This window comes from Ursus maritimus, unplaced genomic scaffold (genome assembly GCF_017311325.1).
Source record: "Ursus maritimus isolate PB19 unplaced genomic scaffold, ASM1731132v1 scaffold_23, whole genome shotgun sequence".
NCBI classification, from domain to species: domain Eukaryota; kingdom Metazoa; phylum Chordata; class Mammalia; order Carnivora; family Ursidae; genus Ursus; species Ursus maritimus.
The window spans coordinates 37,977,638-38,004,382 of record NW_024424786.1 but is presented as its reverse complement, the minus strand read 5'-3'; the positions used below and the strand labels follow the sequence as shown (position 1 = coordinate 38,004,382).

The following is a 26,745-nucleotide window of genomic DNA, read 5'->3' as shown; positions in this document are numbered from 1 at the left end:
AGGAAGGGAAGAGCTTGCCTTGGCCTTTCTTACTTTGTAAAGATTAAGTACTTGGTGTCTGAATGGAACGTTGGGACAGAGTTCAGGAGTTCAGCCCCCCAGGGATCGGCGCTGGGTGGACAGTGGGACATTGTTCTTGAAGACGAGAGAACCCCAGCCTTTGTTCTCATTCCACTCGCGGAGTAAATATTCCCGGATTTGGGGTGAGACTGGCAGCCACCTGTGCCAGTTAGTCGGTAAATACTTCGGAAACTGCCCTTTGCCCGAGAGGCACTTGGGGTAGTTCTGTTTATTGTCTGGCAGGCCTGGCCTTGGGAAAGGTTGAAGGGTGAGCGCAGCCGGGAAGGGAAAGTGACCTGGGAAGGGGCCGCTGTTCCTGGTGGCCACACAGGGTGAACTCGATCCCCACCTGCTCTTCTGACGCCAAGTCACTCTTTGCCAAACTTCTGGGTGGGGCCTTGTGCTCTTGGCACAACCCACATTTCCCTTTCCAAAACCTTGAGCCCCGTCCTGTTCCCACAACCCGGCTCTGGAGGCTTCTACAGCACAAGCGGCGTCCACGTTGGTGTTCAGAGCGGCCGGCCTGGCCCCCAGCATCCCTGCCACGGGTTCTGGCCAAATGCTCACCTGATGGTTTGAGGAGGCAACCTGGCCTCCCGCGGAGGTGTGCCGATGCCTGGCCCCAGGTCCCCACGGCCTCGCCAAGTCACCTGGGGCGAACTCGGGAGAAAAGCCAAGGGGGCACCGTCACTCATCCAGACCGGCCACAGGATTCGGACATACCTGTCGTCGAGGGTGTTTTTTTGAGAAAACTGGAGACATTCAGATATTGACTAGTACATAAGGTGAAAGTTTATTGACATGGAAAGGTGGATTGTTAACTGAGAAAAGGTTTTAAAAAGCATGGATGGTATGATTTTATTTTGGAAAACATACAACAGGTGTTAATAGCAGTAGCCACTGGGTGACAGGAAATGTTCCCCCTATTTTTTTCTTGTTTCTGTGGATCTATGTTTTCTTATAACTTATTTAAGAATCGTTATTTTTTCCAACTTCTACAATGCACATATGCCCCTTTTAGTTAATTACAAGGTTATTTTTAACTTAAACATGTTGACTAAAAAATTGTTACCCTGGAAGGGAACAATCTAGGGGCTGCTTGAACCAGAGCATTGGGTGGTGGACCCTCAGCCCCACCTCAGAGGTTGGGAAGAACCGACCTCTTTTCTGCTTTTCTGCCAGCTGTTGTTTAGAGCCAAAACCCCATCCAGGTTCTGCACAGAATCCAGAAAGTGCTGATATTTGCAGAGCAAAAAGCAGTTAACTCTGAGATGATCAGCGATCGGAAAAAAAAAAAGAAAAGAAAAGAAAAAAGAGAGTGAGAGAATCCCAGTCTGCTTTCCTCTGTCAACCCCATCCATGCCTGGCCCTTCTTGCTCACTGTCTAAAAATCCAACTTCACTTTATTTTTTTCTTTAAAGATTTTATTTATTTATTTGACAGAGAGAGAGACAGCGAGAGAGGGAACACAAGGGAGAGGGAGGCTGAGCAGGAAGCCCGATAAGGGGCTCGGAACCAGGACCCTGGGATCATGACCTGAGCTGAAGGCAGATGTTTAATGACTGAGCCACCCAGGCGCCCCCCAACCTCACTTTAATAGTGGGTTGGGAAAAAAAGCAGAGTTTGGGGACGCCTGGGTGGCTCAGTCGGTTAAGTGTCTGCCTTCGGCTCAGGTCCTGATCCCAGGGTCCTGGGATCAAGTCCCGCATCGGGCTCCTTGCTCAGCGGGGAGTCTGCTTCTCCCTCTGTCTGCTGCTCCCCCTGCTTGTGCTCGCTCTCTGACAAAAAAAATAAAATCTTAAAAAAAAAAAATCAGAGTTTGAAGGATAAATTTGTTAAAACGTGGTGTTCTTTCCTGCTTCTCACCTGTAGCGCTCTTGGGACGGCCCATACGCCCTGTGCAGGTTTTTTTTTTTTTTTTAATTTTTTATAAAGTTCCATGATTTATTACTTGCGTATAACACCCCGTGCACCATGCAATACGTGCCCTCCTTAACACCCATCACCAGCCTATCCCATCCTCCCCCGCCCCGGAAGCCCTCAGTTTGTTTCCCAGAGTCCACGGTCTCTCACGCAGGTCTTGAAAGGCGCTGGGCGCCGTGGGAGAAGTGACAAGGACGGTGCAGCGAACAGAGATGCTGAGATCAGCATCAGTTTGATCTCAGGGGAATGAATGCCCCGGGGAAACTCCAGTTTCTCTGGGCCTTTTTTACATCTTTCAAAAGGGCTCCCTGTGGGCACCCCCCCATCTTTAACTCCCTGCAGGAGATACGCTATGTACGACTGTGGCTCAGTTGTTTTGGGGTGGATGGATGGAAGTGGGGTGGGGTACGGGAGAAAGGCGCTTCCCACTGCATGGTACCTGCATTCTGGATGGGACCACTCTGGGCACCCATACCCACTCCTGGCCCCAAGCCTACCTATGGTCCAGGCCCAAATCCCCCAATCCCTTTCCTGGCCCGCTTCGCCTCTGTCCTTCAGCCCGGCCCCCATTCCCTTGGGGGCCACTCAGGGAGGAGGAAGAGGACACCTGGGTTTCTCCGAGCTGGACAAGATTCTGTGGGCCCCTCCTTGCTCCCCGGATGCTGAATGCAGTGCTGGCCTGTGCAAAGGTGAAGGCTGCCCTGAGGACCACAGAGCGGGCATGGGGCTGAAGGGCCGTGCCCCTGCCAGCTTCCCCGAACACCACCCACTTCTGATGCGAGGGACCCTGACAAGGACCAAACACACGTCCCATCCACCTTCCTTTGCCCTCAGGGTTTGTAATCTTTCATGCCAGAGAGGAACACGTCCAGGAAGGACATTATTTGAAAAAAATAATTTTTTTGTTGTGCAACAGCTGTGAGGTTAAGGCCTTTCCAGCCCAGTGCTGACTGTGGTAGCTGCTGGGGTGGACACCCACTCTTGGCTCGGGGCCCCTCTTGTGCTCCTTCTCAGTTCACTGTTTTGGTGTGTTTAGGCCAAATACAGTGTATCTGTCTTCCTGGCTGGAAGGAGCCACGGAGGACAGAGTCTGGGGCTGTCTGAGCGTGCTCACCCTGGGGTCCCTGGCATCTGGCCTCACGTGTGGAATAGGTTTCTGTTGTTTTAAGAGTCAGACACGTGGTTTAAGAGTCAGGGACGTGGTTGATTTTGATGGGTTCTTTGGGGCATTTGCTAGCACTGTTTTTGGGATAAATCTGCCCTAAAATAAACTGTAGAGTTTTGGGGCACCTGGGTGGCTCAGTCGTTAAGTGTCTGCCTTTGGCTCAGGGCGTGATCCCAGGGTCTTGGGATCGAGCCCCGCATAGGGCTCCCTGCTCTGCTGGGAGCCTGCTTCTTCCTCTCCCACTCCCCCTGCTTGTGTTCCCTCTCTCGCTGGCTGTCTCTCTCTCCGTATAATAAATAAAATCTTAAAAAAAATAAAATAAAAAAATAAAAAATAAACTGTAGTGTTTAGATGAAAATGAAGGTCAGAAACAGGAACCCTCTTTTGGTCCCCAGTTTTCTGAGTAGATGATTCTGAGGCAGTCAAGAGAGGTCAGTCTTCCTGTGGGTCCCGGGCAACGCTGGATGGTTTACAGTTTGCTGCCCTCTAGTGGTACAGACTTGGTGACGCTCCTCTTTCCCAGAGCGTCTCGCTCACGGGGGAACGTGTGGGACGAAGCAGAGAGCCATGCGGTCTTCGCTGAGGGAATTCCCAGGCTACTGGAGGCGACTTTCCCTTGAACCATGGTCTGAGGGCAACAATCCACGCCTTGGGCTGTACAAGGGGGCCGACGTACGTACCCTAACCTAAGTGGGCCGCCTGGCCAAAGAGGTCAGGGGGCCCCCAAGCCGAGCCTCCAGCGCCTCCAGCAGTCTCTGACAACTAGAATTGCTTTCCTTTTGAATGGTGGAACTGATAAGCACAAAATGAGCTGTGGCAGCTGGCCTTCCTCCTTGCCCCCACCCCCATGCCCTTAGTGATGGCTATCTTCTTGTCTCTTCTCTCCCAACCTCTCACATAATTCTGCTTTGCTTCCCTTTTGGGCTGAATTGTGTCCCCTCAAAATCGGTATGTGGAAGCCCTAATCCCCAGTACTTCAGCACGTGACTGTATTTGGAAACAGGGCCTTTGAAGAGGTTGAAGAGGCTGTTGAGTTAATGGGGCCGTGAGGGCGAGCCCTCACCCAATCTGACTGGTGTCCCCATCAGAAGAGGACGGTTGGCTACAGACGTGTATAACGACCACGTGAGGACACAGCGAGAAGATGGCCATCTGCCAGCCAAGGAGAGGCCTCAGGAGACACCGAGCCTGCTGACCCCTTGATCTTGGACTTCCAGCCTCCAGAGCTGTGAGAACCTAACTTCCCATTGTTGAAGCCCACGTCTGTGCTGTTTTGTTGGCAGCCCTGGCAAACAAATACAACCCTAACAAAATACTGATTTCTACAGGACAGTGGTTGCATTTTGAGGGTTACCCCCTTTTTTTTAATTTAGAGGGAGAGAGAGAGAGACATAGAGGGATTGAAAGAGAGAGAAAGAGGCAAAGCAGGCGAGCTCAGGAAGAGGGAGAGAGAGAGGGAGAGAGAATCGCAAGCAGACTCCCTGCGAGTGTGGAGTCCAACGCAGGGCTCGATCTCACGACCCTGACATCGTGACCTGAGCCAAAATCAAGAGTTGGACACTTATGGGGTGCCTGGGTGGCACAGTCGTTAAGCGTCTGCCTTCGGCTCAGGGCATGATCCCAGAGTCCTGGGATCGAGCCCCACATCGGGCTCCTCCGCTGGGAGCCTGCTTCTTCCTCTCCCACTCCCCCTGCTTGTGTTCCCTCTCTTGCTGGCTGTATCTGTGTCAAATAAATAAATAAAATCTTTAAAAAAAAAAAAGAGTTGGACACTTAACCAACTGAGCCACCCAGGCGCCCCAACATTTTGAGGTTTTCAAGGATATAAACACACCCACTCTCTCCTGGGCCCGGCCGCAGTTTCTCTATCTGTCCAGAGGGTCCTTAAGATAAACACGGAGCAGTTTTCCTTTAATCTCCTTTAATCTTTAGGGTAATCCATTTTATAGATGAAAACATTCCTAGAAGTTAACTCGCCCAGGGTCACCCAGGTAGTGGGGACAGTCAGGATTCAGACTCAGTTGTGCCTCCAAGTGCCACCTCTTCCTCTGTAGCTCAGACAGCAGGCCGGCCCAGGAAGGGGGTGGGCTGGGCTCTGGAAGGGGGTGGCTGTCTGGTAAACCGCGAGAACACTTTGCCCTGCTGATCCTTGCAAATGGTGGTCTGGTTTCTCCCTTAACCTATTGAGAAAAAGCTCCATTCCTCTGAAAAACTCGCCAATGTATTCCACGAGGCAGGACGTACGGACACATCCCCACACCACCCTCTTCTCGAAAGCCCTCAAGTTAGTACGCCTGTCTGAACTGACAGAAACAACGGGAGCTTGTGGACATTCTGGTCTTTGTCAACAGTGACTCCTAACCACACTGTTATTCTTTCAAAATATATTTTATTAGTGGCACATGGAATTTAAAGTTAAGCAATTTCTTTCCAGAGAGAAGGTAAGACCTGACAGACTAAAAAATTGTCACAGCAGAAATACCATTTCCAGTGTAGACAGAGATTACTAGGAAGAGTTTCCACCAAGGAAATTACTTTCCTCACACGCTGACTGTGTTGTGCACATGGCCCCTGCAGTCGTGGGGGTCCGCAGCCCCAGACGGCGTGAGAACACAGTAGATGACCCCATGGGATCGGCGCGCTGGTTACGGCAGCGGCAGGGGGGTCATGAGCCCCCTTGCTCTGCACAAGCACCAGGAGGGCCTGCAGCATGCAGAGGCTGGTGGGAAAATGCTAGGCCAGCGGACTCACGTGGAAGCCCAAGAGAACCCTCAGACCCGCAGGAGCTCTGCAGAGTCCCCATTAGACCCTTCACCTGCAGACTGGGGGCTAGGGGTTTCCAGGGACGACTTTTAAAGTATCTGGAAACACGTCTACATTAGTAAGTCAGAGGAGAACTGAACCTTCTTCGAAACATCAGCTTCTCCTCTCGTGGGTTCTTTCCCCCAACATTCTTCTGACTTAACATGAACTCCACAACCAAGAGAGCCCCAGGAGGTGTTGGTCCCCTCCCACCTGGCGAGCCTGCTGCTTCTGTCCCCGCTGTGGGTCTCCCGATCCCAGATGGCACTCCCTGCATTGAAGTGGCTGCTGTCCTGTTCAGATCATGTCATTTCTTCTTTCTAATCTAAGACACTGGGGATGATTCATAAGAAAGACTCAGGACTTAGTCATCTGCACTGGTCTTATTTTGACCTTAAAAGGGGCGTTTCTCTCAGCACGTCCAGATCCGCCCCTCAACCAAACACTCAGATACTCATTGATCAAGGCGACAAAACGAGTGACAGACTGCAGAATTTTCCATTTCTAGATCTAATTGATTAAGCCAAGTCTCCACACTAGGAAACTGGACTTTCCCTCCAAGCTAGCATCTAGAACAATCTTCAGGGCCCTAGGGCAGGTCAGCGACACTGGTCTCGTCGAGGTCAATTCCAGAGTGCAGCTTGCCATCCTTGGCGGCCGCCCAGGGCATGGAGGTGGAGGTCCACTTCACCGCCCAGTCTCCTGCTTTGCTGACCAAGATGACGCCGCCTAAACCCTTCAGCTTTGACTTCATATAACCCAACGCCATGTCGGCCGCCTCTTCCAATGTCCTTCCTGGAAACGAGGAAAGGTTGAGAAACAACACACCTTGCAATGAAAGGAATCTGATGGGAAAATCAGTGGCAGTATGAAAATCCAAAGTGAGTTAACAAAGATTTTTGGGCAAATGATTTCTATTTGAATGCTTCAAAGAAGGATCCTCACCATAAAATGCCCTGTTTGCACCGAGACGGAGCCTAGCATCAGCCTAAGCAGAGCTGCCTTCTCTCCCACACCCAGGCTCAAAGTCTCTCCACTGCCCCTGAGATGCCCAACACGGACAGTATTCTAAGTGCACTTCTTTCCAGATCCTGACAGAAGGCGGGAAGAAGTCAAAGTAGCGTTAACGACCTGAAAGGAACATCTAAAGCAAATGCGAAAGGGTTTCATATACTTTACAGCCTATTATAAAGAGTTTCCATTCACTTGTCTTCAGACAGCGTGAACTTGTTCTCTGTACCTTGTTCTACGTGGAAGAGAGTCAGTCTGGCCAGATTCACCTTCAGGATGCTCTCCCCGTGCCCCGTGGTGGAAATGGCGCCAATGTCGTTGTCGGCATAACCTCCAGACCCTGCTCAAAAAAGGTGGACTGGTTCAAACTGAGCAGCACAGTGAAGAAATTCAAACCCATACCAAGTCTAAGGATACATAAATGTTAAATCCCAGAGAGGGCCAAAGTGTGAACAAAGGTCAGCAGCCGTGACCTTGAGGTGCAGAAGTGGTGTAGTAAGTGCCAGGTGATGACCCTAAAATCGGGGGGGGGGGGGGTGTTGGCCTGAGCTCTCACGGAGCAGCCCCTCCAGGACGGCTCTTGCTCCTCCGCGAAGTCCACACAGCCACTCCCAGGCCCGCCACTGACCCCGCCCGGGAACTAGAGGGCCTATGTCAATGTCAACACAAATGTTTCCATTTGTACCAGCACTGCGACGCCTTCAGGCCACTCAAATCTATTAGCGGCCAACCTAAATTCTCAGCTTTTTCTCAGTTTGTTAATTTGAGCCCATGCCTGGGAAGAGGCTTTGTGTATGTAACCGTTTGGGACTAAGTCTGCAGATCCTGAAGCTGGGGCTAGAGAGAAGAGGCTCTCCGGGGCTCGCTGGGGGCCACCTGAGCCTCCCCAAGTCATCCCCGGAGCCTCCAGCCTCGGAAAAGCCTCGTACCTGCTGGATACAGGTGCCCTCTCAAAGGGTGCCCTGCCCAAGTACTCCCCCCCCCCCGAAATGCTGGGGCTGCCGGAAGAGGCGGGGAGTGAAGAGGAGAGGGTGACAGGTGGATGGCAGCGGAAGGGGCGGGTCAGCAGCGGGCCACAGAGCCTACCTATGCACGGGGTGTCCCCAACCCGGCCGACCATTTTATTAACGATGCCGCCCGTCGAGGTCGCGTAGGCTACGTTTCCTTTGGAGTCCAAGGCGACGGCACCCACGGTTCCCAAGTCTCTGCCAAGAATAAAGAGAAAAGGGACAGACTGAGACGAGAGACCCTGATGTCACAAGTAACATCGGAGCTGAACAGCACTTAAATTCCCACATGAGATGCTAATGGTAAGTGGGGCGCACTTTGATTGCGACATTCGCGTCTCACGTTAGCTTTCCACTCTGCACGTCAGAGAGATTGCTAGACGTTCCTTCAGCTCTCAGCTTTAAGAGCACATCCCGTCCCTGCACCACCGTCCTCTAGCTGTGTGACTTAGTTACTAAGTTTTCTTAGTAACTGCGTCTCATTTTGCCCACCTATAAAACAGGGATAAAAAGAATTGAGTGCATCTCAGACGATGTGTGCATAAAAATCCCTTGGATCCCTGGGCCCGCCCCGCACTTCTCACACCTCCCAGGTGATGCCGACGTTGCCTGTCACACCCCACTTGGCCTGTTTCACGGGGCTTGCTGTAAAGATGAAGTTATTGTTTTCCCTATTAAACATTTTCAAGTAAAAAAATTGGAAAGAAAAAATTGGAAGAAATTGTGCAACAACAGCTATAATACCCCCCCCCCCAAGCTACAATGAACTATGTTTGAGGCACATAGTAAGTGCCAGGCCCAGGAGTGAACAGACAGTGTCCCTTCTCCCGTGCAGCTTGCCTTTGGGGGCAGAGGGCAACAGAGCGGTAAAAATTTGTTTTATGAACAACGGTAAAAATGACAACTCCAGCAGCACGGAGAGGGCTTTCTGCAGGGCCTTGCTGAAGGAGGGGAGGGCAACCCACACGGCTTGCTGGGGAGTGTGCTCCTGCAGCTGGACCACGGCTGGGACGCTCACGGCAGTCATGCAGGTCACTGCGGTTGCGGAGAATAAAGCGAGGGAGAGAGGGGAGGGGGTCAGGGGATGGCCAGCAGCCAGACCTTGGAGGCTCTGACGGGCGGGGTGACCGTACACCCTGGTGAGCCAGGACAGTCCTGATTTCTCCCCATGTAACAGCTCCCCTTTCACTCTCAAAGTCAAGTTCTGATCTGAACACTACGTCATGTGGTCCTCCGACGTATAGGCCCTGAGTGAGATGGGAAGGCACTGTGTCCCAAGGTGAGTTCAGTTTTAAAAATATCATTCTTACCACCACCCTCATCCACCGGAATGCCTAAAACGAAGACGACTCGTATCGGGCGAGGGTCAGGAGGTGCGGGACTGGAACACTCAGTCACTACTGCTGGAAACGTAAACTGGGGCAACCCCTTCGGAAAGCCATCTGGCAGGACCTACCAAAGCTGGCTTGGCAATCACACGCCTCCCTTTCTGCATTCTTCCAGCAGAACTGTGGAGCGACGCTCACCGAAAAACATACACCGAAACGTTCGCAGCAGGACTGTGTGTAGTAATGGCGAGCGGAAAGTGACATAAATGTCCGCCAGAGGCGCAGCAGGTGGCCTGAGAGCGTCCTGGCACCAACTCCCCTCCTGCCGTGCCATGAGCTGCTGCGCTGTGTGTGCCACACGTGGACGGACCCCCGAAATAGCACGAGGAAAGAAGGCACCAAATAAAGTACACACTACACGGTTCCACTTAAATGAAGTTCGAAAACTGGCGACTGTCGTCCACCGTGTTAGAAGCCGGGTACGTGGGTGCCGTCAGGGCAGGGCTGGGAAGGGAGCGTGGTGGGGAGCGTCGGGCGATGATCTAGTTCCCCACCCCCTGGGGGCCGATTTTGTGGGTCCGCTCGGTGAAAAGCCATCAGAGGCTCCGTAAGACTTGTGCACTTCTGTGTGTATGCCACACATGCACAAAATATTTCTCGCAGAATAATCATTCTGGCAGATGTGTGTGGAGTGAGGGAGACAAGAGAGGAACCAGAGACTGGTCAGGAGGCTTGAAGAGTTGCTGGCCTCTGTTGGGGTGCTCCTGGGATGCGGGGAAGCAGGCTCGGCTCGGGACACTCTGGAGGCAGAGCTGACAGACTTTGCGGGGGAGTTGGGTGTGAGAGAGATTATGGGCGGCTCTAAGGCTTTGGCTCCCAGAACTGAAAGGGTACAGGAACCATTCACTGAAAGGGAGACTATTAGGAATAGGTTTTTTGGTGTTTTCTGGTTTTGTTGGTGGGTGTGGCGTGACGTTAGGTGGGGAAATCTGGGCTTCAGTTCTGGACACAAGCTTGAGGTACCGGTTGGGCAATCACGTGGAGAGAGCGAACTGCAGCTCGATGTGGGCTGGCAGTCAGGGGGCTAGAAAGAGAAATCTGGCATTCTGCTTGGAAGAAAACAGGAACCCTATCTTCCAGCGTTCACAAAAATCAGCTCCAGAGTTCAAGGCCTGACTATAAAACAAAACAAAATTCTTCAGGAAAATCTAGGTGACTACAGATGTCTCAGGGTGGGGAATACCTTCTATGTTTCTAGTCCCAAGAAGTAGACAAGAGAGGCAGACTGCGTATTTGATTACGAAAAAGTAAAAACTTGTGTATGGCAAAAATACCATAAGCAAAGTAAAAGCAAGACTAAAAACAACAGATTTGGATTTTTTTTTTTTTAAACAGAGAAGACAGCCTTAAGACTGAGAAGAAGGAACATAACAATGAAAGAGAAAAAATGATCATAGGACAAAAATAGACAAATTCATAGAAACCAATGGCCCACCAACAAATGCCAAATGCTCAAACTTGTTGATAATCAGAGAATATAACTTAAAGTGACAGCGTTACCCTCCTCATGTCAGATGAGGGGAGGCACTCCCAGACTCGGCTGCTGGCAGGTCCACTCCTAACATTCGCTAAGTGTGGAGGCGAGACTACAAATACAAATGGCGGCCCACTACACCATCTGTTTACGTTTTAGAGGCTGTAGATATGTTCTTTTCTCTTAGAGTGATGAATATGTCTTTAAAAATATTGCAAAGCCATGGTTTTTACATGAACGAAAGCAGACAAACCACCAATAATGACTTAATGTAATTATTGTGCCCATCTAGGTCCTTTGTTGATCAGTTATTAATGGCTGGATGAGTGGGAAACACATACGCACCCCCCCTATAAATTATTGTTTACTCCACAAGGTTGATTCATTTCAGGGGGCAGCACGCTCTTATAATCATATGTCCGTACAACATGTGTTCTCTCGACAAACTGCCACATAAGACAGATCTTTTTGAGTCCGTGTAGTTCTTAGCAGGTTTTTAATTCATTTTAATTTGGAGAAGCTTCCCTCTGCTGAGGCAGCAGCAACTGGAATGTTCAACAAAATTCTTAAGGCAATCCTTGGATTTGGAAAGGAACTCCTGATTTGCACATTACCACGCTCAAATGCTACCGGGCATCGTGGGATACGTTTTTGTAACAGAAGACACTATTGCATACTTTGATTTGATCAAACATGTCATGACCGCTCCCTGTAGTCATTTATACCATCTCTGCAGCAGCACCTAGACCCACGCAGAGTATCTTCAGCTCTTTCACATTTCACTGCCGGCGTATTATAAAGAAAACTGAAAGTAGCACTTGTGTTGTTTGATTTTGTGCATGTCTCTCTTCAAATGGCACTATGCTCTGATATATAACAGACAGAAAGACAGCCTCTATCGGAGTTGATTTGGGGATTATTTGTACATGAATCTTCTCCTTCAAGTTGGGCAAGAATTTTTGTTGCCTTCCTTCAGTTTCCTTTTATTTTACTGGAATGCTATTAATAATAATAATAATAATATTATTATTATTATTTTGGAAAGAGGACGCAAGAGAGCCCAAGCGGGGGGAGGGGCAGAGGTGGGGAGAGAGACAGAGAATCCCAAGCAGGCTCCACGCTCAGCTCGAAACCCCACACAGGGCTCGATCTCATGGCCCTGAATCATGACCTGAGCCAAAATCAAGAGTTGGACACTTAACAGACTGAGCCACCCAGGTGCCCCTGAATTGTTATTCTTCTTGCACATTTCACATGCAGTGTGATTTTGTTTCTCTTAATATATTTTCAATCCTTTCAAAAGTGAAATAGCCAAAAAGATTTTTTAAAGCTTTTATTAAGCTTATCAATAGAAATTAACAGTTCATACTAAGTGGCTGTAGGTAGCATCGAATCAAAATTAATTTCACTGTCAAAGTCCATAATTTACTCTTTGAGAATCTTCTGTGATTTCACGGAATTCTTTATCTAAATTCAAAGTAATTACTTTAACAGCACTGGGTTGGTCATTCCCACCATCTGTCTGAGATCTGTTCTAAGGTCAGACAGGAGTCTGAGCGCCCTGTTCCATTTTGGACCTATCTAGAGAACCTTGCATCGGACCCTCTAGTGTCCCACAACATCGGCACTGCCGTGCAGCGGGGGCACACCTCCTAGAAACAGATTCAAACTGTGAGCCTACGTGTCACATGGAATACTTCTGGGCTCTTGGCCAAACTTCCTGTTTATATATCTTTTATTTACCAACCATGTTCACTCCATTATCACAGGCTTGCCTTTGACAGTTTTTTATTTTATTTTTTTAAAGCTTTATTTGAGAGAAAGAGAAAGCGCGCATGTGCAAGCGGGGTAGGGGGAGGGGCAGGGAGACTCTCAAGCAGACTCCGCACTGAGTGTGGAGCCTGATGCGGGGCTCGATCTCAGAGCCCTGAGATCATGACCTAAGTCAAAATCAAGAGTTGGTCGTTTAACCAACTGAGCCACCCAGGTGTCCCATTGCCTTCGAAAGTCTTTTAAGTTCATGCCTAAGATGAAAAGTTCTCCCACTTCTTCTCTAAATCCAAAACACCTACTTCCAAAAGCAGGTGAGTCAGACTTGTTTCTCTTCTCGGGGTCGTACGGTGATACATATAATCAGTGTTAGTTGCTCGATGTGTCTTCTGACCGTGGTACCTTCTAGCTGAACTGAGTATTTTGTTAAAAACATTTTATGTATTTGATTTCATCTCTCACTTATTAGTCACTAAATTAATCTGTCTGAATTCTCTTATCTTAGTGATCATTAGTTGCATTATTTTTTGTCTTAATTACATGTATTATCAAGTTTTGAAATAATTTTTATTAAGCCTGAAATGTCCCACTGTGTTTTGTAAACACAGTGCTGATGATGGAGTGTCATGAAAAGCCTCGTTAGGCCTGGCTAAATACCAGACACACTGTATTATTCTTTCAAGAACATTACAGCCCTGTTTCATATCGTCTTTTTCTTTTTCCGCTGATATCAACTGCCTGTTCTCCCCAGTCCTACTGACTGCACGTGTCCTTTTGGTGTGTGATTATTCGAGATAATCAATGAGCTCTTCCTGTAGTAAAGGACGGGAAATCGCTGGGATTTCATCAGAACTGTCCAAACTGAAGATGTGGCAAGAATATTCCTACTAATCTTCACTGTTGTGACAGGTAATTAAATCTTCATTGGACCAAGAATTTGGAATGTCCTGCTTCTCAACGTTAGCTGGGTCATCCTGGAAGAAGACTGCTTACTTTACTTTTTTTTTTTTTTTTTGACAGAGACAGACAGTCAGCAAGAGAGGGAACACAAGCAGGGGGAGTGGGAGAGGAAGAAGCAGGCTCCTAGCGGAGGAGCCTGACGTGGGACTCGATCCCAGAACGTCGGGATCACGCCCTGAGCCGAAGGCAGCCGCCTAACGGCTGCGCTACCCAGGCACCCCTGTTTTGTTTTTTAAAATGCGTGTGGATTGCGTCCTGGAAGATTATTTTCCTTCTGTTTACCTCTCAGCTTTTTGTTTTCTTTTGTGAGCTCTGCGTTTGTATTCTTTTTCTATCAAAATCTTGATTTAACATGCATTTTCAATAATCTAGGGATTAAAAAGATGTAATTGTCTTGAAAGTGTACAAAATTAGGATATATTTTCATCAAAAATGAAGAGCGAATATAACTGAATAAATATAAATGAATTGCAGATATAATTTCAAAAAGTTAAGTTTTTTCCTAATATACCAATCTATTAATATTAAAGTCAAAACATGAACTATAATTAGTGAATATAACATTTTAAAATTACGTAAAAGCTAAAAATGTTAATATATCTTAACAAATAAAACCATTTGTAATTCTACCATTCAGTGTCCATTTAGCTGCCAACATAAAGAGCTGGTTCTTCATGCAGGTTCTGTCTAGACCTGCACTGTCCAATATGGCAGGCAGGGCTACCTGCACCACTGGCCACTGGAAGCGTGGGCAGTCCCCGGGGGAGGGGTGTGCTGCAAGTGTAGTATGTGGGTCAGATTTTGAAGATTTCATGTGAAAGAAAAATGTAAAATACCTCCAATAATTTCTTATATTGATTACATGCTGAAATGATAATATTTTGGATATACTGGGTGAAATATATGTGTGTATGTACATACGTATTTTTTTTTTTAAGAGAGAGAGAGAGTGTGGGTTGGGGTGTGGAGGGGCAGAGGGAGAGAATTGCAAGTAGACTCTGCACTGAGTGCAGAGCCTGATGTGAGGCTTGATCTCGTGACCCTGAGATCATGACCTGAGCCAAAATCAAGAGTCAGACGCTTAACCGACTGAGCTACCCAGGTGCCCCTTACCTGTTTCTTTTCACTTTTTTAACGTGGCTACTAGAAAATTTTAAATTGCATATGCAGCTCTTGTCCTTCTGTTGGACACTGCTGGTCTAGACCGACATATATACACATGTAAGAGTAATGGGCATCAGTTTGCATGTGCAAGTCTTGCAGATACTGTACTAATCCATGAATCCCGCCAGAACCATAGCATAGAACACGTAAGGAGGCAAGAAAATGGATACTTGGCACTACTGGGAAACAGTTACTTTGTTACATAAGAATTTATTTGACAAGTTATTAATTTGTCTTTTTCTCTTACCTAAGTCCTTCTGCTGTTCAATTCCTCCCCCCCGCTCCAAAGCAGTGTCCATTTCCGATATCGGCAGTGGCACAATCCACAAATCTTTAGATTTAGGTGGCCTTTGCTTCTGAGACAGAGAGCAAGAGATGCAGAGAAGCATTTCCCTGGGGGCTGGATGGTGTTAATCGCAAGAGTGGATGATGAGGGCTATGGGTCATGCTGTGCCACTGCTGAGTGACAGAGGTGCCCCAGGTGTCTGTAGCAAGCCAACTGCTTTGTGTATTTGTGATATGGGGGTCCTCTAAAGTGCAGGACCCAGGGCGTAGCCTGTCTCGCTTACATCTAAGGGCAATACTGGCTGGTAGAGATGTGCACTGTTGCAGAATTTTTGGAAAGTGATGTGGCAACACCTGTTAAAACCCCCACGAACCATCGATAAAGCCGCCCCATTCCTGTGACTCTGGCCGACAGGTACAATAGCACACTTGGTAGGGTTATCAAAAGCTACTGGTACATGGCCAAGTTTGTAAAACAGATTCTTAAGCTGGGGACACACCAGAATTACCTGGGAAACTTTTTCCTAACACACCTGCCTGGCCTCTTCACCTCAGATCTATTAAATTTGGTTCTTTATGGAAGGGGACCAGACATGCAATTTTGAAAAAGCTCCCTAGGTGATATTAAAGTATGCTGCTGGTTAAAAATGACAAATCTTAAAGAGCATGAAGAGTACATAGATTATATTCCATTATAAACTCCCAGGCCATATTCAAATCTTATTTTTCAAATTTTGCTTTGAATAAGGGGGCTTTTATTTGAGATTTTGGAATCTGTAACACAGAAAATCATAATTCAGAACAAAGGATTAGTTCAAACTTCTAAGAACTGTACTGATTTGTCTGCACTAGGACAGCATGCTCAAGTAACTTCGGAGAGTTCACCAGCTCACAGACAATCTGTTTTGTCTGCTTAAGATAACGAACTGATCCAGAGGCATCCAGCAGTTAGTCCACTAATGCAAGGCACTCTACTATTGGAGAAGGAACTCTTGGCCAGATGTGAATCGTTATTACAGGAGTAATAAGTGAGGTTAAATGTAAGAATCAAAAGAGCAGTTTTTCCAGGATGCAGTGTCAATTATTTTTGTACAAAAACTGAAACTACCAAGTGATTCTTGACTTATTTAAGAAAGGTGGATAATCGGATATTTGTCGCACATCCACACCTGAGTAAGTCCCCAAACTGCGAGCCGCAGGTGACACTTACTGTTGGCAGTGTGACTTCAGAGCGCCTTTCTCTTTTTCTAGACGTTTTACGTTTCTCTCCGTCACCAGCTGCTCTTTAGGAATCGTGGGAACCCCCATGGCTGCTGCAAATTTTGCTGCACCTTGGTCAGTCAGAAAGCAGTGAGTTGTCTTGAGCCAGAAAGAAACAGAAACATGGTTAGTTTTTGGAAACAGTTAAAATCTTTTAAAGTGTTCCAACTGTGTGGATGTAATTACTTCTCTCTGGGTACAAAGCCTCAAAAATGCAAATTCCACTGGCTTGCTTTTCTGAATGTTGAACAGAGCCTGGCACTCTGAGATCTTGCATTTTCAAAAAACCCCTAAAGTGATGGACCATGACTAGAAAAGTACTTATGTATGATCTTAAGTTTAGAGGACATAATTCATTTTTATTTTACACATGCTATTAAACAGTCTGTTCAGTTTGTATCTGTTACGTCATACATGTTGAGAGAAGACTGAAGAAAATACAGGAAGGCAACATGAAAAAGTAATCACTGGACAAGGGATTACCAGTCCAATTCCACCGTCAACAGAGTCAGAGTCTCAGCTTACTTGAGAAATTTAAGTAGCATTGCTTCTGCTCTTTTATATGGTTTTAAGAGAACAATGCTCACAAGTATTCCCCCACAGTTAGACCACTTTTAGTTGCTCAAGTACAGCGGTAACGATTTCTTACGAAAAGGATGCTTGCGTCACATACCTTTTCCATAACAAGCCGTGCAAGTTTAATGGGATTTGCTATACAGCGGACTGCAGACACAGCTCCTGCAGACAGATCTTTTCCATTCATGATACTGGCATCCATTTCAACATCACCATTTACATTCAAGACAGATCCACAACCTAAAACCAAAGAGAAGTTGAAAAGCAAGAATTAAGAACTTAGAAATGGCTCCCAAGTTTCCTTCAAGCTGCCGACTTTAATTCATCCTCTACTCCATTGCCAGAGAAACATGTTTGGAAACACACATCTGGCTTGGCACCCCAAGATCTACAAAATAAAAAGTAGGAAACCCTTCCCGATCTGGCTTCTGATCTCCTTTACCAGCTTTATCCTCCCTCCTTGGCTGCATTTTCCTGAAATATTAGGTTTCTGTGAAAGTACCATAAGTTCTCATTGCTCTGTGCCCTTGTGCGTGCTCCTCTCTTTACCACCAGCACCCTTCCTCCAACTCCTTTTGCCTAGATAATGCCTGTGAGGCTAGCGATGCTTAACCTCTTTGTGCCCATTCCCTCATCTGTAAAATGGGATAAGAAGAAAGCTCAAGAATATTTAAAGGATTATAAAACTGTCCAGTACCCAACAAGGCAAAATTCACAATGTTTGGTATTCAGTAAGAAATTTCCAAGCACACACAAAAAACAAGAAAATATGACCCAGAGCGATGAGGGAAAAAACCTCACTCAATAGTAACAGATCATAAATGACATAAATGACAGAATTAGTAAACAAGGATGTTAATAAAACAGCTGTTATAACTATATTCTATATGCACCAGAACATGGAAGAAAACATAAAAAAGACCCAAACAGAACTTCTAGAGATGAAAAAAAAAAAAAGTCTGAAGTGGAAAACACACTGGAAAATAAAACAAGGTTAGACACTGCAGCAGAAAAGATTAATGAACATGAAGACAGCAATAGAAACTAACCAAAATGAAAATAAAAAAGGATAAAAAACCCCAAATTAACAGATGATCATTGAGCTTAGGGCCAATTTCAAGCAACCCAATCAATGTGTAACTGGAATCTCTAAAAGGAGTGGTGAGACAGAGGGACAACAAAATATTTAAGGAAAAATGGATAAAAATTTTTCCATTTGATTAAAACTACAAACTCACAGACCTGAGAAGCTCAATAAATTCCAAGCAAAAGAAACATGAAGAATATTACATGCAGGGACATCATGATCAAACAGCTTGGTGTTAATGAGACAGAGAATCTTAGAAGTAGCCAGACAGAGATGCACTAGGAAGAGAAGAAAAAGTGAGAATGAGAGTATGTTTCTGGTCAGAAATGATGCAATCCAGAAGATAGTGGAGCAATGTCTTTAAAGCCCTGAAATTAAAAACAACAACAAAACACACACACACAAACAAAAAAGCCTGTCAAGCTGGAGTTCAAATACCTAGTGAAAAACTGAAAACAAAGACTTTTTCAGATACACAAAAGCTGAAAGAAATTGCCAATAGCAGATGTGCAATACAAGAAATGTTAAAGGAAGTCTCTCAGGAAGAAGGAAAAGAACAGTGAACACCAATCATAAGCTACACAAAGGAAAGAAAAGCACTGGAAATATCTAGTATATGGATAAGCAGAAATACTTTTTCCTTTTATTTTAACAATATCTTTAAAATATAACTGTTTAGGGGCACCTGGGTGGTTCAGTCAGTTAAGCGTCCAACTTTTGATTTTGGCTCAGGTCATGATCTCAGGGTCGTGAGTTCAAACCCCATGTAGGGCTCCACACTCAGCAGGGTCTGCTTGAGATTCTTTCCCTTTCCCTCTCCGTTTGCCCCTCCCCCTACTCTCTCTCTCTCAAATAAATAAATATTAAAAAAAATTCTCTCTCTCCCTCTCCCTATGCCCCTCCCCTCTGCTCACACACAATCTCTGTCTCAAAGAAAAATATATATGTATCTGTATATATATATTATATACATATATATATATATATAAACACCTATAAAATTGTTTAAGGGAAAAGTAATAACAATGTATTGGGCAATTTATAACATATACAGAAATAAAATATATGACAGCAATAGTACAAAGGCTAGGAAAGGGGAAACAAGTATGCCACTACAAGGTTCTGACATTATGCATGAAGTACGATATTACTTGAAGGTGAACTATGACAAGTGAGAGATGTATACTATAAACACTAAAATAACCTTTTAAAAAAGAAGTCTAGCTACTAGGCCAACAAAAGAGGTAAGACAGAATCATAAACAACACTCAATTATCCCAAAAGATGACAGAAAAAGAGGAAAAAAGGAAGAATGAGTAGATTGGACAAATAGAAGAAAAATAGCAAGATGACAGATTTATACCTGACCATATCAATAATCACATTAAATGTAAATGGCGTAAACACCCCAGTAAAAAGCAGAGATGGTCAGATTGTATAAAAAGGTAAGATACAACTATGTGCTACCTAAAAGAAATCCACTTTAAATATGAAGATACAAATAGGTTAAAAATGAAAGAACGGAGGTGGGAGTTAAGGTGGCGAAGGAGTAGGGGACCCCTTTTTCAGCCGGTCCCCTGAGTCGAGTTGGATAGGTACCAGACCAGCCTGAACATCCACGGAATCAGCCTGAGATGCAGGAAGATACATCCGGATCTCTACAAATGAACATCTCCAGCACTGAGTATTGAGGTACGAGGCGGGGAGCCGTGAAACTGTGCACAGATATCAGAAGATAAATGGAAGGGGGAGGGAGCCGCCGCGTTGGGGCGCTGGGAAGCAGTAGCCACCTGCACGGGGGAGCCGGCGGACTCTCGGACCGGCACCCGGGAGAGAGCAGACTGAGACCGTGAGCCGGGAACCCGTACGACAGACTGAAAACCGGAGCTCCGGTCCGCTCACTGGAACCAGACTGAGACCGGGAGCTCCAGGAGTGCACAAGGGCGACAGGCGACTGGCGGCTGGCGGTGTTAGAAACACAAAGGACAGAGACGCACTGGCCCTGGAAGTGAGGGCTGGGACGCCAGGTGTGGGGCGCACATCCCGGGACGCTGCAGGGTTGAGCAGCACCAACAGTAACAGAGTTAAACTGGCCAGAACATCAGTAGAGAACGGGCCGCAATCCCTCTGTTCTGTGACAGAGGCTGAGATTCGGCCGCTGCTGCTCTGACTCTCAGAAGAGGCACAGCAAACCCCCAGGGAAAGCCGCCAGAGAACAAAAGCCTGGAAATACAGGCTCACAGTGTGCCCATGCCCATCCCCCCTCGCAGGGGACACGGAGACTCTACCCAAACAGGGTTGCCTGAGTATCGGCGTGGCAGGCCCCTCCCCAGAAGGCAGACTGAAAAATCAAGAAGCCCACATCCCTAAGATCCCTATAAAACAAGGGTGCATGGCCTGGGTCCCGGTCAATAATTTGGGCTCTGGACAACCCCGCAACCTCTCCTCATCAGAATGACGAGAAGGAGAAATCCCCCCCAGCAAAGAAAAGACAATGAGTCTGTGGCCTCTGCCACAGAACTAGTGGATATGGATATAACTAAATTATCAGAAATGGAATTCAGAGTAACAATGGTCAAGATGATGTGTAGACTTGAAAAAAGTATTAACGACACATGAAAACATGTTCAAAATCATTAGCCATCAGGTAAATTCAAATCAAAACCACACTAAGATACCACCTTATGCCAGTTAGAATGGCAAAAATTAACAAGGCAGGAAACAGCAATTGCTGGAGAGGATGTGGAGAAAGGGGATCCCTCCTGCATTGTTGGTGGGAATGCAGGTTGGTGCAGCCACTCTGGAAAACAGTGTGGAGGTCCCTTAAAAAGTTAAAAATTGAGCTACCCTATGACCCAGCCACTGCAATACTGGGTATTTACCCCAAAGATACAGACGTAGTGAAGAGAAGGACCCTATGCACCCCAATGTTTATAGCAGCATTGTCCACAATAGCTAAATCGTGGAAGGAACCGAGATGCCCTTCAACAGTTGACTGGATTAAGAAGCTGTGGTCCATATATACAATGGAACATTACTCAGCTATCAGAAAGAATGATTTCTCAACATTTGCTGCAACATGGACGGCACTGGAGGAGATAATGCTAAGTGAAATAAGTCAAGCAGAGAAAGACAATTATCATATGGTTTCTCTCATCTATGGAACATAAGAACTAGGAAGATCGGTAGGGGAAGAAAGGGATAAAGAAAGGGGGGGTAATCAGAAGGGGGAATGAAGCATGAGAGACTATGGACTCTGAGAAACAAACTGAGGACTTCAGAGGGGAGGGGGGTGGGGGAATGGGATAGACTGGTGATGGGTAGTAAGGAGGGCACGTATTGCATGGTGTACTGGGTGTTATACGCAACTAATGAATCATCGAACTTTGCTTCAGAAACCAGGGATGTATTGTATGGTGACTAACATAATATAATAAAAAAACATTAAAATAAAAAAAACAAATAAAATAAAAGGAGAACTGGTGATGGGTATTAAGGAGGGCACGTGTTGTAGTGAGCACTGGGTGTTAAATGCAAACATTGAATCATGGAACACTACATCAAAACAAAACAAAAAAAAGAAATAAGTTAATTTAGCAAGGTTGTTAAAAGTCAATATGCAAAAATCAATTGTAGATTACATATATTAGCAACAGACAAAGAAAATTAAAAAAAAAAGAACTTCAGAGAAATGTAACTAGAATCTAATAGGAAACACACACCCAAAAGTATAAAATTAAGAAGAATTTCAAAGCGAAGTGTTGGTGATAATGTGCAGCAATTGGAATTTGCTAATGTTTCTGATGGAAGTCTAAAATAGTACAATTACTTTGGAATATTGATTGACAGTATTAACCCTAAGTATATGCATACACGATAAATCAGCAGTCCCCTCTCTGAACCAGAAATGATTACTTCTGTCCACCAAAAAAAATTCACAAATATTTATAATGGTTTTATTTGTAATAGTCACAATGGAAATAACTGCCCATCAAAAATGGAATAGGTAAATATAGTGTGATATATTTGTATACAGGAATATTACAGAGCAATAGAGAAGAATGAACTCCTGATATGCAGTGCAGATCAACTCATAGGCAGAACTTTTAGGAAAGAATTAGTATAATGATTTGTAATTTGTAATTTCAATTATATTAAGTTCAAAACCACAGTAAAGTAACCTGTAGCGGGAATCAGAACAATCACCATTGTGGGGTTTACTGTTTGATAGCTTTGTGGTGTGGAAATACTCTACATTTTTATCGGGTGGTAGGTGTACACGTAAATGCTCACATGAATGTTTTCTAAATGTGAGCTTAAGATTATTAAAATTTATTTTTTAAGTTTTAGCACAATAAAATAATTATTATCCAAAAAAAAAAAAAAAAGAAAGAACGGAAAAAGTTATACCATGCTAAAATGAATTACATGAAAGCTGGAGCAGCTGTATTAACGTCGGGCAAAGTAGACTTCAGAACAAGGAACGTTAAATAATAATGACATTACATAATGATAAAGGGGTCAGTTTACACAGAAGACACCCGTCTACGTACCTAGCAACAATTTCTAAATATATGAAGCAAAACCGATAGAAGTCAAAGGAGAAATATAGAGATCCACAATTAAAATTAAAGACTACAACACTCCTCTCTCAGGACTCAATGGAAATAGAAAATGAAGGTATAGAAGATCTGAACAACATTACCAACTAACTCGACTTTATTGAATTCTTTTTTTTTTTTAAAGATTTTATTTATTTATGTGCCAGAGAGACAGCCAGCAAGAGAGGGAACACAAGCAGGGGGAGTGGGAGAGGAAGAAGCAGGCTCATAGCGGAAGAGCCTGATGTGGGGCTCGATCCCGAAACGCCGGGATCACACCCTGAGCCGAAGGCAGACGCTTAACGACTGTGCCACCCAGGCGTCCCAAACTCGACTTTATTGAGATTATAGAACTTTCCATACAACAATAGCAGAGTACATATTCTTTTAAAATGCAAATAGGATATTTACCAAGAGAGACCATATTCTGGGCCAAAACCCAAACCTTACAAACTTCAAAAGAATGTAAATCACACAGAGTATGTCCTTTGATTGTAACAGAATTAAAATAAAAATCAGAGAGCTATTAGGCAAATCCACAAATATTTGGAAATTATCGTACTAAATAACCCATGGTTCAACGAGGAAGTCACAAGTGAAATTATAACATGTTTTGAACAGAATGAAAATGAGAAGACAACACGTGAAAACTTTAGGATGCAATCAAAGCAGGGCTTAGAGGAAAATTTAAAGTATTAAATGTCTGTATTAGAAAAGACTGGTCTCAAATTAATGATCTAAAAATAATAGTAAATTATTCCTAAAGTAAGTTGAAGAAAGGAAATAATACAGACAAATCAATGAAATTCAGAAGAGAAAAACAGTAAAAACAACAAAAAAACAAAAAAAAATCCACAAAACCCTCCTAAAACCAAAAGCTACTGTTCTTTGAAAACAAACAAACAAACAAAAAAATCCCCAAAACCAAACTCGATAAATTCTAGCTAGACCAAGAAAAAAAGACAGAAATTCAAATATCAAGAATGAAAGATGGGACCTCTCTACAGACCTTACAGACATTAAAAAAATAATAAAGTATATTGTAAATAACTCTAAAGCCAATAAATTCAACATTTTTTTTTTTAAAGATTTATTTTAGGGACGCCTGGGTGACTCAGTCGGTTAAGCGTCTGCCTTCTGCTCACGTCATGATCCCGGGGTCCTGGGATGGAGCCCCACATCAGGCTCCCTGCTGGGTGTGGAGTCTGCTTCTCCCTCTGCCTCTGCTACTGCTCCCCCTACTTGTGCTCTCTCTCTTGCACACTCTGTCTCAAATCAACAAAATAAAATCTTAAAAAAAAGATTTATTTTATTGATTTGAGAGAGAGAGAGCTTGAATACATGAGAGAGCACAAGCAAGGGGAGAGGGGCAGAGGGAGAGGGAGACAGAAACACAAGCAGACTCTGCTGAGCTGGAGCCCGAAGCGGGGCTTGATCTCATGACCCTGAGGTCAGACCTGAGCCAAAACCAAGATGTGGATGCTCAACTGACTGTACCACCCAGGTACCCCTATAAATTCAACATCTTTTTTAAAAAAAGGTTTTCTTAATTAATTAATTAATTAATTAATTATTTTACAGCCAGTAGGTCAGAAGCACAAGTAACAACCTGGATTTACAGTTGGCATCTGAAGTGGAGGGTAGTCTTGTGGGAACGAGCCTTTCACCTGTGGCATCTTTTTTTTTTTTTCTTTAAGATTTTATTTATCTGAGAGAGAGAGCGAGTGAGCATAAGCAGGGGGGAGGGGTAGAGGGAGAAGAAGACCCCTCCCCCCACCAAGCAGGAAGCCTAATGTGGGGCTTGATCCCAGGACCAGGGGATCATGACCTGAGCCGAAGGCAGCCGCTTAAGCGACTGAGCCACCCAGGCCCCCCCACCTGTGGAATCTGATGCTACCTCCAGGTGGATAGTGTCAGAAATGAGCTAAATTGTAGGACACCCAGCTGGTGTAGGAAAAGTGCTTGGTGTGGGAAAACCTACGTAAGAACTGGAATTGGGTTCAGAATCTTCAGACGAAGGCAATCCAGTAGAGCAAAGATAAGTCTTTACAACAAACAGTGCTGGAACAACTGGACAGCCATAGGCAGAAAACCCAAATCTAGACACAGACCATACACCCTTCATAAAATGAACTCAAAATGGATCACAGACCTAAATGTAAAATACAAAACTATAAAACTCCTAGAAGATAACATAGGAGAAAACGCAGATGACCTTGGGGTTGGCTGTTTAGATACCACACTAAAGGCATGATCCATGAAAGAAAAAGTTGTTATGCTGGACATCATTAGAACCAAAAATTCCTGCCATGTGAAAGACACTGTCGAGAGAATGAGAAGACAAGTCACAGACTGGGAAAAAGTACTCATAAGAGACACATCTGATAGAGGACTGTTATTCAAAATATACAAAGCACTCTTAAAACTCAATAATAAGAAAACAATCTGATTAAAAAATGAGACAAAGAAAAAAAAAAGCAATGAAGAACAACAACAAAAAAATGAGACGAAGACCTGAGCAGACACCTTACCAAAGATCTACGGATGGCACATATGAAAAGGTTCAATTTTACTTTTATATTAGCAACAAATGTTGGTAATTCTAATCGTAAAAAGTAGCATTTACAATAGCACCGAAAGACATGAAATAACTAAGTATAAATCTAAAATATTTATAAGATATGCATGCTAAAAACTACAAAACACTGATGAGAGAAATCAAAGATTTAAACAAATGGATGTATATACTGTGTCTTGGGAGTCCTGCATCGAAAGGCTCAGAACTGTTCAGATTTCAGTTCGCCCAAACCCATCTATAGAGTTAATACAGTCCTAATCAAAATCCTAGCAGGATTTTTTCGGGTAGCAATTGACAAGGTGATTCTCAAACTGGTGGGCAAGACAAAGGGGACTAGGATAGCCAGAACAGTTACACACGCGTGTGCACAGAGAGTTGCAACTCTTACTACCTGGTTTTAAGACTTAATATAAAACTATAGTAATCAAGACAGTGTGGTATTGGTGAAAGGATACACATACAGACCAATGGAATAGAGTCCAGAAATAGACCCATACATACAAAGTCAAGTGATTTTTGACAAAGGTGGAAGGGTGAGTCTATGAAGAAAGAACTGCTTTTCCAACAACTGGTGCTGGAACAATTATGCAAAAAGAATCTTGATATATACCTCACACCATATACAAACAATTATCAAAAATGGATCAGAGACCTAAATACAAAACCTGAAACTATAAAATTTCTAGAAAACACACAAGAGAAAATGTGCGTGACCATGCGTTAGGCAGGTTTTTTTTTCTTTTTTCTTTTTTTAAAGATTTTATTCGAGAGAGAGAGAGAGAAGAAGAGAGAGAGGAGAGAGAAGAGAGAGCATGAGCAGAGGGAGAAGCACTGGCTCCCCTCGGAGCAGGGAGCCTGATATGGGGCTCGATCCTAGGACCCTGGGATCATGACCTGGGCCGAAGGCAGTCGCTTAACCGGCTGAGCCACCCAGACACCCCGATGGAAATGTTTTAAATCTTGTGGTGTGGTTACACAGGTGTATATGCTTTTCAAAACTGAAAATGGGTGCACTTCACAGTATATAACCTACCCCCATACCCTCACAAAAAGATGTAATAAAAAAGCCTCTCGGTATGTGAAGTCCCAGAAGCAAGTTAAAGAAAAAAAGGTGAATTGATGGATTTAAAAATTCTTAAAGCAACCTGGTCAACAGGTAAAAAGAGAAAAATTAAATCTTTGTAGCATATTAAATTCTACCAAAAAGCTTACTAGATTCATTGGCACTTTGGATTCTATTTGTGGAGGGGGATACGCTTAACCTGATTTGGCATCAGTTACTAGCTGCACTGCAAATATACCTGCGTTGAACTCAGGATGATTTTCCAGGAATGTCACAGCTCCTTCTACAGCGTCAACTGCACTCCCTCCGTCCCTGAGGATTCTGTAACCCTCCTCAGCGGCTTTGGTGATGCCCTGGCGCACCCGCTCCTTCCGGTCCTTAGAGATACTGCTGGCTCCGCCACCGTGGACCACGATGACGGGATTCATGTCGATGGATCCTACGGATCAGGAAGATGAAAGTGTCACTTCCAACAGGCCCAAGAAAACTACCCTGGGCATAATCTCCTGGGGGAGATTCCACTGGAGACTAGGTCCAGTTTCTACCCTGGGAGGGAGGCAAGGTTTTGAGA

General features: G+C 45.0%; 1 protein-coding gene and 1 long non-coding RNA gene across 2 annotated transcripts in view; one reads left to right on the top strand and one right to left on the bottom strand.

Moving 5' to 3' along the window:
* Positions 1–13,677, top strand: part of LOC103678180 — a 19,149-nt gene extending 5,472 nt beyond the window's left edge. The window contains exons 2-3 of the long non-coding RNA XR_572615.2: positions 13,352–13,509; positions 13,621–13,677. This is a non-coding gene — a long non-coding RNA (uncharacterized LOC103678180). The remainder of the gene's footprint in view (positions 1–13,351; positions 13,510–13,620) is intronic.
* ASRGL1 (asparaginase and isoaspartyl peptidase 1) overlaps positions 5,521–26,745 on the bottom strand; it is a 22,563-nt gene continuing 1,338 nt past the window's right edge. Inside the window, exons 2-7 of the mRNA XM_040639226.1 lie at positions 26,413–26,613; positions 16,943–17,085; positions 16,220–16,368; positions 8,048–8,166; positions 7,191–7,301; positions 5,521–6,745 (exon numbers count right to left, since the gene is read on the bottom strand). Of these exons, the coding sequence (XP_040495160.1) occupies positions 6,540–6,745; positions 7,191–7,301; positions 8,048–8,166; positions 16,220–16,368; positions 16,943–17,085; positions 26,413–26,602 (918 nt within the window). The 5' untranslated portion in view covers positions 26,603–26,613 and the 3' untranslated portion in view covers positions 5,521–6,539. The remainder of the gene's footprint in view (positions 6,746–7,190; positions 7,302–8,047; positions 8,167–16,219; positions 16,369–16,942; positions 17,086–26,412; positions 26,614–26,745) is intronic.